Consider the following 12201-nt stretch of genomic DNA (forward strand, 5'->3'; position numbering starts at 1 on the left):
TAGTCCGTTTCTACAGAATATGTCATTTAATTCCCAAACCCCAAACCACAACATAGTTGTTTACAGTGGAGAAAACTGAGACTTGGAGATATTAATTAATTTACCTCAAATCATGGTGATCATCCTAGTACAGACAGGATTCCAACCCTGTGGTCTGGCTCACAAATGTGTACAGAGTCTCATCTACTTATTCTCGCCTGGAAAGGCATGTTAAACGTGGTTTCAGCAGCTGGGGGGAAGTGAGGAAGCTTTGAGTGCAGATTTAGACAAGTAGGCTAAGAAAAAGGGAGCAAGAACTAAAGGCAGATCATGACAAAATGATCTGAGAATTAAGTGGTCAAATTAGATTTAGTGTGGTACTTGTTTTTTTGTTTTGGCTTTTTGTTTGTTTGTTTTACAAACTTCAACATGGCAGTGATTATGTGATCAAGATCTTGGCACCTAATTTTTAGGTGTAAAGTTACTGCATCTCCAAGTAAAGCTTCTAATGGCTAAGGACATTTCAGAGGCTGAACACAGTTTATTAAGTAAATGGATTCTGAAAAGTAAAGACCAAAGAATGAAGGATCAGAGGCTGCAAAACAAAGGCCTCTGCTAAAGGCATGTGCCTCAGCTAAATCATTTCTTATGACCAGTGGAACAACCAGGACTGAGGTATTATTCTAAGCCTGCAAAACGGAAAACACTGACAACAGTCATATGGGGTAGGTGTTCTGCTGCATCTGACTTGGCCCCAGATGGGATAATAGATAACATTTTACTAGAATAGGGTTTCTATTCAGCAAATAGTGATTGCCTGATAGAGTGGATTTCATCCAGAGTTCATTAGAAAATACTTCATCAAAGTTAGAAGGCTGGTATAGGATATGATTTAGCAAAAATGAAAGAGCAGTCAAGAATATAAGAATAGGAAGGATGGATAAGACAGATGGGGAAGACACTATTTTTTTCTTTTTAAGTTTGCCAGTTTTGCAAAATGAAAAAGTTCTGGAGATGGACAGTAGTGATGATTACCCAACAATTATCAATGTCCCTAACACCACTGAACTGTATATTTAAAAATGGTCAACATGGCGGTGTTGTGTATATTTTACCACAATTAAAATATAGATTTAAATTTTGCTTAGCTATTAAAGTAAGGTAAGTAGAAAACACACACATTTTAAAACATTTAAAAAATTTTTTGGTTACTAGAGGGGGGACGAGCTAATTTAAATGGCCTGCAGGAAAGTATCTGCAGCTTCTGCAGACTTCAGAATAACATGATACATAAGTAGTTTTAAGAAAAACCAGAAGAGACTCTTAATCTCAGGAAACAAACTGAGGGTTCCTGGAGGGTGGGGGGAAGGTTAGGGTGGCTGCGTTATGGACATTGGCGAGGATACGTGCTCTGGTGGTGAGTGTATTCGAATTGTGTAATGATGATTCACAGACCTATACCCCTGAAGCAAATACTACATTATATGTTAATAATAATAACAACAACAACAATAAAGAAATTCTTAACATGCGTGGGCTTGTGGAATTCAGAGCAAATGTAGTTTTCAGGAATACGCAGATTTTTCAGTTCCACGCCCCAACTTCTTCAGGGACGGGATTCCACCCTTATAATCATGTCCATCAGAAAGGCAAACTACACAAGTAGTTTGCACCCATTCGTGCTTTCCCCTCGAGTCCGCAGCGCCCACTAAATACTGGCTTTCCCCTAGTGAATGACACACTTTCCTTACGAAAAAGGTAGGACCTTCCTACACAATATGAGAACTATCTCGTCTCCAACTGGGGAAACCACTTTGGGTTCTGTTCCAAGCGCTTCCCTGCCGCCCGGCCTCCCTGCAGAAATTCCCCTTCCGAGGCTCTGAGCTTCCAACCGGTAGCCAGCACGGAACGCGGGTTCGAGGGGCCTGGCAGAGGCCGTCCGGATCTCGCGAGATACGCGGCTGCGCGGGAGTTCTGGAGTCCCGCGAAGAGGCGGTGGAACCGGACTCTGTGATGGGGCGCTTCCGCAAAGATGGCGGCCGCTATGGCAAGAGGCGCTTGGCTGGCGGCCTGGGGCGGAAGACTGCGGCGCGGGATTGCTGCAGGCCGGCGAGCTTTGCCAGGCCCCGGCCCCGGCCCCTTGACCGCGGCAGTGGCCGGTGTGGCCCTCGCAGGCACAGGAGTGGCATGGTACCATGGCCGCATGAATGTCGTGGCACCCGAGGGCAGCCTCACCGTCTTAGCACAGGTACGGGACCTGTCCTTTTCGCCCCCCTAACCAAGCTTCTCCGTTCTCAGACTCCGGGTGGTGGAGGGTGAGGGTCTGGAGCGGGCGGCCCCAGCTCCTCTTGCTGAGCCCAGGTAGGGGCATCGCTGCAGAAGACCCTCGACAGGTGGTATGTGTTCCTTCCTCAACTCGACTCCCACGGCGCGCCCAGAGGGCATTGGAGGCCAGTGCAGGAGATTGAGCCTCCCCTGGGAGGATCCCGCGAAAGCTGAATACACTAAGCCCATGATAACAAATTTGCGGTGATGAGTGTGGGCGTGTCTTATTTCAACACTCTTAATTTGCAGTTTTCTCGCTACACGGTGACACCCCCCCCCGCCTCTCCCTATTTTGGTGAAGTGGTGCACAGATGTGTAGTTGGTGTGTGTCTAGTTCCCTACCCGGACGTACCTTTGTTAACCTTTATAACTAAAGTCTTTACGACTGGTTCTTTGTATAGTATGATGAAGTTGTCCTAATAGATGACATTTTTAATTATAAAAATGTCAATCATAAAAATTAGCCAGGTGACAGTTTCCAGATTTTATGATCAACTAACTCTAAGGAACCTTATTACATGATTGTAAACCTTAATGCTTCAGTGGACTATGAACACTAAGAAAAACGTTTCTTTTAAAACTTACATGTATTAAAGGTATAAGTTCCTTACTTAGATATAAAATTGCCACGTAAAGTATTTGGAAATTTGAAAAGTACTACTTTTTACATATTTTATGGACTTTTAATTTTAACAAGTTTTAGTGTGTGTATTGTTTTGAAAATTAAAAGCACTATTCTGTTTGTTAGGTTTGCATTATACCTTTAAGTCTTGAAAACTGGATGATTGTAATAATTTCAGAGAGGGGTGATGATGGTAAATTAGTGGATGAATTTGAAAGACATTTAGAAGGTAAGTTTGCAAAGAATCAGAGTTGCAGATGTTATATAAAATGTAACTATAGTGTTTTTAAAAATATGTAGTCATTTCAACTGGGCAACAAAACCTTTTATTCTACAGATCCTTAGAGAATTTGCTTTGGAGCACATGAGTGTATTACTTTTTTGTAAACTTCTTCTGAAACACTTAAGAATATTTGAAAACGTTCTAAGATTTTACTGTTACTCCCTTTACAATATTATTTTAATTGCTTCTGGCATAGTAGAATTCGATAAGAAAGGGGAAAGACAAAAGTATTATATTATTCCAATCCATTCTTCTATAAAAGTGTAGCTGCCTTGTTCATAAACAGTGATTTAGGGGCACCTGGATGGCTCAGTTAAGCGTCTGCCTTTGGCTCCCTCTGATGGAGCCCCATGTTGGGCTCCCTTCTCAGCTGGTAGTCAGCTTCTCCCTCTCCCCCTCCCCTGCTAGTACACCCACTCTCACTCTCTCTCTCAAATAAATAAATAAAATCTTTTAAAAAATGATATGTTTAAAAACATAGGTCTATTTCAGTAGTGAAAGCAGTTAGGAGCTAGAGAGTTTAAGATTTGGAATGGCAAAATTATTGTCTTCCTGCAGGTATTTCAGTACAAAAGTTTTATAGCTATTACCATATTTTGTTTTCACAAGCTAGAAATAATATATTGATAAACTACAACTGATGAAAACTAACAGATTTCCATATCACTAAGTAAATCTTCAGTGCCATGTCAGATCAGACTATACAGCTTTTTTGAACCATGGGTATTATAAATCATTGTAATAATAAGGCCTGAAACTGGCGGGGAAAAAAAAGGTAAAAAACTGTAAAGCCAAAATAAAGTGCAGTATACTTCACAGTTGGCAAAACAGTAATAGTATTTTATTTGTTTTATTCATTTATTAATTTTATTAATATTTCATTTATTCTCTAAATGTTTGTATTTTTTACCTTTATTTTCAAATTACTTATGTGATACTGGATACTATATGTTTATCAGACTTCATAATGTGATGTTTTTGGCTTGCTTTTAATGAAAAATTTGTTTAAGAATTATATTTAAAAAGCAGGGGCACCTGGGTGGTTCAGTTGGTTAAGCAGCTGCCTTCACCTCAGGTAATGGTTCCAGGGTCCTGGGATCGAGCCCTACATCGGGCTTCCTGCTCAGCAGAGAGCCTGCTTCTCTCTCACCCTCTGCCTGCTGCACTGCTTGCTTGTGCTTTCTCTCCATCTCTCTGTCAAATAAATAAATAAAATCTTTAATTAAAAAAAAGAATTATATTTAAAAAGCAAAATTACTGGGGCTCCTGGTGGCTCTGTTGGTTGAGCATCCGACTCTTAATTTCGGCTCAGGTCATGATCTCAGGGTTCTGAGATCGAACCCCTCATTGGGCTCCACACTCAGTGGGGAGTCGCTTGAGATTCTCTCCCTGCCCCTCTGCCACCGCCACCCCACCCCCTGTATGCTCATGTGCACGTGTGTTCTCTCTCTCTCTCTCTCTCAAATGAATAAATAAATCCTTTCTAAAAAGTAAAATTAATTTTGTATGACGTAGTCTGTAAAATGGTATAAATGTTTATTCTAAATAAATTCAAATATCTTATACAGGTTCATAGAGAGGTATGAGATTTATTTTTATATGTTTATTTGTGTACATTTATAAATCTTTGAAACTTTTCCCCAATAACATTTAATCAGTTTTTTTCTTTCATAGAACTTACTACTCTCTGAAGTTATTTTATCTATTTGTCTTCTCCCACTAGAATGGTCTCTTGGTCTTTTTCATCTCTGTATATTTATGGTCGTGTGAAGGCACATAATAAATGTTTATTCAAAGAGTAAATGAATGAACTGTACTATATAACAAAATGACCTGGTCTAACTTTTGTTTGACTGGCATTTATAGAAATATTAGACAAGCAGTATCCAAAAATGCTTAGAATCAGCTAAGTTGCTAAATGTTCTGTGTATACTCAATTATATACTTCAAGTCATAAAGATATGTCATCCCATATTCCCAGTAGAAAATATAAGTAAATAGGAAATCTTGCTCTTTTCTGCTATATCCCAAGGGTCTGGAAAAGAGTCTTGTGCATAGTAGGTGAGGTAAATATTTATTGAAGGAGTGAATAAATTGATGGAATTTATAATGTAACTAATAGATATATCTTTCTCTCAAAAATGTAAAAGATGGTTCCATTTCACCTGTTAATGTGTATGAGATTTCATTTTTTAATATATTTTTTAAAGATTTTTTTATTATTTATTTGACAGAGAGAGAGGGAGATCACAAGTAGGCAGAGAGGCAGGCAGAGGGGGAAGCAGGCTCCCTGCTGAGCAGAGAGCCTGATGTGGGGTTCAGTCCCAGGACCCTGAGATCATGACCTGAGCTGAACGCAGAGGCTTAACCCACTGAGCCACCCAGGTGCCCCTGAGATTTCATTTTTAATCCCCTTATTAGCATTTTTGTTTGTCTTCATATGGCAAGCTTTTGTCCTCTGCTATCATATTAAAATATCAAAATTAATTTTAGAATTTAAATAAAGTTAATTGCATTTTCATTCCAGTTACTGAGATGTTTCAACATATAAACCTCAAGCCAATTAAACTGTTTTTAAATTTGGAAGTAATCCTGACGTCTGATGAAAAGTAACTGTAAAAATGAAAACTCTGTTTGGATATACTGATACTATATTCTGATATTATATTTTGATATTATTGTTACATATATAGTATATACTGTGTATGCCATATTTATTACACTGACTGAAGATGTAAACAAGATCTGTACCTTAATGATTGGTTAAAATTCTTCTTATAGAGAGAGTAGTCTTGGTTTATTTAACTGAGTGTTTCTGGTAGAGAGTAAGCCCCCTAAGAGCCTAAATGTGGTGGCTCAGGCTTCAGGGGTAAGGGAAGGCTGCTTTGCATAATGGAGGCAGAAGAATTTGGAGCATGTGGTTCCTGGTATTGAGCACCTCACCTCCCCTTTCCAGGCTCCACACTCAGCAGGGAGTCTGCTTAAAATTCTCTTTCTGGCTTTCCCGTTGCCCCTGCTCCTGCCTTGCATGTGCACTCTCTCTCTCTAAAAGTAAATATTTTTAAAAAATTTTTAAGTACATTTTAAAAAATTTTTAAGTGTACAACTTGATTTTTTTTTAAGACATTGGGATGATGAACACTATATCAAGTTAATTATATACAACACCTCACCTAGTTATCACTGAGTGCATGTTTGTGTATGGTGAGAACGCTTAAAGATTTACCCCCTTAATAAATTTCTGGTATATAATAACAGCATCATAAACTGTAGACACTATGCTGTATGTTAGATCTCTAGGACTTACCTTGCATAACTGAAACTTTTACCCTTTGACCAACATCTTCCCATTTCCCCCAACTCAGAGCAACCACTATTCTGCTCTGTTCTTCTGTTAGTTTGACTATTTCAGATTTCACAGATAAGTGAGATCATGTAGCATTTGGCTTATTTCACTTAGTGGAATGTCCTCCATGTTCATCCATATTGTTGCAAATGGCAAGATTTCCCTTTTCAAGGCTGAATAATATTTGTGTGTGTCGTTGTGTGCAGATGCACACCACATCTTTTCCATTCAGCCATTGATGGACAGTTGGCTGTTGCAAATAATGTTGCAATGAATGTGGGAGTACAAATATCTCTTTGCAATACTGATTTCACTTCCTTCATATACCCAGAAGTAGTATTGCTGGATCATGGTAATTCTATTTTTAATTTTCTGAGGAACCTCTCTGTATTGTTTTTCATAGTGGCTGTACCTATTTTCATTCCCAGCCAACAGTATAGAAGGGTTTTCTTTTCTTCACATCCCCTACAGTGTTTGTTATCTTTTGTCTTTTGATAATTACTATCCTGACAGGTATGAGGTGATACCTCATTGTGGTTTTGATTTGCGTCTTCCTGATGATTAGTGATGTTGAGCACCGTTTCATATACCTTTTGGTCTCTTGTATGTCTTCTTTTTGAAAATGTCTATTCAGGTCCTTTCCCCATTTTTTAATCTGGTTATTTTATTTATTTCTATGGCAATTTAGTTGTTTGAGTTCCTTATATATTTTGGATATTAATGCCTTATCAGATGTATGGTTTGCAGTATTTTCTCCCATTCTGTAGTTTACTTTTCACTCTGATTTCCTTTGCTCTGCATAAGCTTTTTTAAAAGTCTGGTACAATTCCACATGATAATTTTTGCTTTTGTTGCTTGTGCTTTTGGTCACATATTCAGAAAATCATCATCCAGGTCTCTGTCAAGAAGCTTTTCCACAGTGTTTTCCTCCAGTAGTTCTACTCTTTTGGATCTAACATTTAAGTCTTTAATCCACTTTAGTTAATTTTCATATGTGGTATGAGATAAGGATCCAATTTCATTTTTCTACATAGGGATATCCAATTTTCTTCATACCATTTGTTGAGGAGACTGTCCTTTCCCCTTTGTGTGGTCATATATCTGGGCTCTATTCTGTGACATATGTCTGTTTTTATGCAAGTATCAAACTGTTTTGATTACTGTACTTTGTGTATTTTGAAATTAGGAAGCATAATGCTTCCAGGTTTATTCTTGCTCAAGATCGGATTAACTTTTCAGGGTCTTTGTAGTTCCATATGAATTTTAGGATTTTTTTTTTCCCATTTCCATAAGGAATGCCATTGGGATTTTGAAGGGGAATGCCTGCCTTGAATCTTTAAATCACTTGGGCAGTATGGACATTTTAACAGTATTAATTCCTGGAATGGTTTTGAACAGGTATGGATTATGAAATGAAAGGTAGGATTTATCCATCAGGGTCTAGTCAGAAGACAGTAACTTAAAACAGTAATTCGAATGGGGAAGTTTAATAACAAAGAATTATCTAGTAAAGCTAGTTGACTTCTAAAGGAGTAAAGGACTTTAAGGGGTGCAGAAGTAGCAGGTGCCAAAAGGTAGCCAGTACCTGTAAGCAAAAGGAGAAGAGATAGTGAAGATACTCAGTACTTGGGAAAGCTCCTCCAACCCCAAAGCTGAGATTTAGCCTTTTTGAAGAGGGCATGGTTACCACAGAAATATGAAGTCTGCTGTCTGTAGCTCTGGCCAGATGGTTCAGGCCAGAGCTAATTTTTGGAAGAAACTTGTCATTGCTGGTAGATGTTTAGGGGCTGGAACTGGTCTATAGAATGGACCCACTGAATGGGAGAATGTGGCCTGAGGACATGGCCAGAGCTGCTGCAGAAGTGGCACCTGGAGCTGCACATAGGAGGTGACCTGGTATGTTGGAAGCTACTCTGTAGATCTGTTTGGAAACTGGCTGGTCTATGAGGGCCGCCTGGCTCCAGCTCTGAATAAAAAAGGCAGAAGTGCCTTCCCACCTGTTTTCTTGCAGTGTCACTCCAGTGCCCTCTATTGACAGAGGCTAAAATTGTTCTAGCTGACAAAGGAGAGAAATCTGTAGGGGGTTCAGTTCAGTTCCAGTGTCACGAAGCAGGACAAAAGATAATTAGCTGCTGGGATAGTTGATGACTTGTACTGAGTTCAAGAGTGTTTCACCCAGGTTTCAACAGAAAAACTCCAGTTGACCACTTGTTATAAAGGGAACTGTCCGGATTTCTTATTGGCATTATATGCAGTGCCAAGGATATGTGGGCACTTAATAGAGCCCCCTTGTCCTTTGTGTTTCTTCAGTTATTTGTTATTGAGGAATAAAAGACCTCAGCAAAATGAGCTTTTCTTTCATATTATCTCTCTAGTGCTAAAATTAGGGCCTGGCTGTTGGATGTTATTTATTAAATGTTTGTTGGTTGTACATTTCCATGGTTGCAAGGTACACCCTTCTCCATCAAAGATTTCTCATCGAATTAATTATTGCTTTTTGTAAAATTCCTGATATTATGGTACAGTAATTGATGTTTAAAATATTTTCATTGTTGGGAAAAAATTTTTAAAGTTTTGTTGAAATTGTCATTTTTATATTATTGAGAGAGAAAGAACATTAATGATGACAGGAAAATTAGTGAGGTCATTGTGATTGTTAATCTGACGTATTAACTTGGCGAGGCTGTGGTACCCAGTTGTTTGGTTAAACAGTCTAGATACTACTGTGAAGGTTTTCTTCAGGTGCAGTTATGTGGAGCACAACTTGGGGCTTGAACTCATGACCCTGAGATCGAGACCTGAGTTGAGATCAAGCTTCATGACTGAGCCACCCTGGCACTAAGAGTTGTGATTAACATTTAAGTCAGTAGACTTCAGTAAAGCAGATTACTCTCCATACTGTGGATGGGTGTAATTCAGTCAGTGGACAGCCTTAAGAGCAAAACTGAGCTTTTCTGAGGAAGAAAGAATTTGGTCTCTAGAGGCAACATAGAAACCCTTGCCTGAATTTAGATCTCTTACCAGAAATTCTAGCCTGTCCCACAGGTTTTGGATTTGCTGGATTTGCTGTCCCCCTCAATCCTAATTCCTTAAAATAAATCTTTTTCTCCCTCTGTCTCTCTTTCTCCCTTTATACATATAGAATATAAGAATATCTTATTGGTCTCATTTCTCTAGAGAACCCTAACTAATAACAGATTTTGGTACTGGGAATTAGTATGCTGCTGTAATAAATACTAAAACTCTGGAAGTAGCTTTGGAGTTGATTAATGGATAGAGGCAGGAAGAGTTGAGGCCCATGATAGAAATGGTCTTTAGGGGCACCTGGGTGGCTCAGTGGGTTAAGGCCGCTGCCTCCGGCTCAGGTCGTGATCCTAGCGTCCTGGGATCGAGCCCTGCATCGGGCTCTCTACTCAACAGGGAGCCTGCTTCCTCCCTTCTCTCTCTGCCTGCCTCTCTGCCTACTTGTGATCTGTCTGTCAAATAAATAATTAAAAAAAAAAAAAAAAAGAAATGGTCTTTATTGCCGTGAAGAGACTATTGCTGCAAATAATGAATGTTACAGGTGCTTCTGATGAGGAGGTCTCAGATGGAAATGAGGAACATGGTAATGGAAACTGAAGGAAAGGCAGTTCCTGTGGATAAAGTGGCAGGGCACTTGGCTAAATTGTGCTCTACTATTTTATGGGAGTTATAGCTAGTGAGTGATAAAATTGGATATTTAGTTGAGCAGATAGTTCTAAGCAGACTGTTGAAGTCATGGTTCAGTTTCTCCTTGCTGTACATGGTAAAATTTGAGAGGAAAGAGGGAAGTTAAAGAAGGAATTATTACACACACACAAAAAAACAGTACTTGAAGATTTGGAAAATTATTACCCTGTCTGTATTTTAAAAAATGAGAAGGATGCTCTGCAGAGAAAACTAAGAGTGTGGGTAGACAACCATTTACTAAAGAGATTAGGAGTGTGACTCCTGAATCCAGTCAAAAAAAGCTGCTAGGGTTAGACTGAAGATGGCAGAGAAGGGATGAAATGAAGGAAGGACTTCTTGGGTTCTACAGGCAAGAAATGGGCTGGTACAGCTATTTAGCCACGAACTTGTTATCTTTCCAGAAAAGAGAAAAGTAACTTAAGGAGGGGTACCTGGGTGGCTCTGTTGATTAGGCTTCCAGCTCTTGATTTCAGCTTAGGTCATGATCTCAGGGGCCTGAGATGGAGCCAAAATGCTCAGCAGAGAGTCTGCTTGAGAATTTCTCTCCCTCCCTCTCTGCCTGCTCCCCCCACCCTCTCATGCACACTCTTTCTCAAATAAATTAAATCCTTCAGAAAAAAAAAAAAAGAGAGATGGAGAGACTAACATTAAGAACACAAAGCACCTAGGGGCGCCTGGGTGGCTCAGTGGTTTAAAGGACACAAAACACCCAGCCACAAAGGATTATTCTCAAACCATAAAATCAGATTTGCCCTAAATTTCAGACATGCTTGCAACCCATGACCCCCTTTTTTTCTTCTAGTTTCTGTCTTTTGAAATGGGAAGATATATCCTGTACATGTTCCACCATTGTATTTTGGAACCATGTAACTTGTCTAGTTTCATAGGTTTACAGGAGTAAGCTTTCACCCCAGGATTAGTCATACTCTGAATGTTACCTGGAAGTGATTATGAGAATTTACATGGTGAGATTTGGGACTTAGTTGATGGCATTTTCATGAGATGTTGGACTTAAAGTTGCTGCTGGGATGATTAGGACTTTGGAGGATGTTGGGATGGGATGAGTACATTTTGCATGTGAAAGCAGATGAATCTGGGTGGGGCCAGAGGGTGCACTGTTGAGTTCTATTCCCCCAAAATTTGTATTTTGAAGTCGTGACCTCCACTACCTCAAACTGTGACCTTATTTGAAAATAGGAACATTGCAGATGTAATTAGTTAAAACTTAGGAGGGATCATATTGGAGTAGGTTGGACTTCTGATACAGGATGACTTGTGTCCTTATAAAAAGGGAAATTTAGATGCACACAAAGGGAGAACACCATGTAAAGACTGGAGTTATACTGCCACAAGCTGGCGAACTGCCAGAAACTAGGAAATGGGCCTGGAGCAGATTCTTCTCTCAGGCCTTGAGAAGGAACGTGCCCTTGTGGGCACCTCAATCTCAGAACTTTGGGCCTCCAGACCTTTGAGACAATAAATTTGTTATTTAAACCACTCGGTTTGTGGTACTTTGTTACAAGAGCCCTAGGAAATGAATGCAGTTAAAATGTAGCATGGGTCTAAGAGCAGTGATTTCCAGCAGTGTTCTATCGGAGAGACTTCTCAAGATCAGAAGAAAATTGAATGGGCAGCCTTTGAGAGATTCCTTTTATATCTGTTTTATATGTAGAAATTAGGACTCTGCTACTACAACTTGAAATCAGTTTTAGATTTTTGATCTAGACATCTATTTTGTGTTTAGCACACATCAGGTATTATAATGCCTTTGAATTTTTCAGTAAACTTTATATTTTCAATGAGAAAATTTAGTAAATTACCAATATAAAAACTGGTCCTGTGGTGACCAAAAATTGTTACACTTCAGAAAATATGCATTTTAAAACCATACTATAAGAAATTTATAATTTCAAGGTTTATGAAAAATGTGGCTTG

At 39.2% G+C, this 12201-nt stretch overlaps 1 protein-coding gene across 1 annotated transcript in view; it reads left to right on the forward strand.

Annotated features, from left to right (window-relative positions):
• The first annotated feature begins 1982 nt into the window (after nt 1-1982).
• The window catches only part of MICU2 (mitochondrial calcium uptake 2), a 143086-nt gene continuing 132867 nt past the window's right edge, over nt 1983-12201 (forward strand). Inside the window, exon 1 of the mRNA XM_080797885.1 lies at nt 1983-2227. Within this exon, the coding sequence (XP_080654011.1) occupies nt 2012-2227 (216 nt within the window). The 5' untranslated portion in view covers nt 1983-2011. The remainder of the gene's footprint in view (nt 2228-12201) is intronic.

Source organism: Martes martes (assembly GCF_963455335.1).
Source record: "Martes martes genome assembly, chromosome: 3".
In the NCBI taxonomy this organism is placed as follows: domain Eukaryota; kingdom Metazoa; phylum Chordata; class Mammalia; order Carnivora; family Mustelidae; genus Martes; species Martes martes.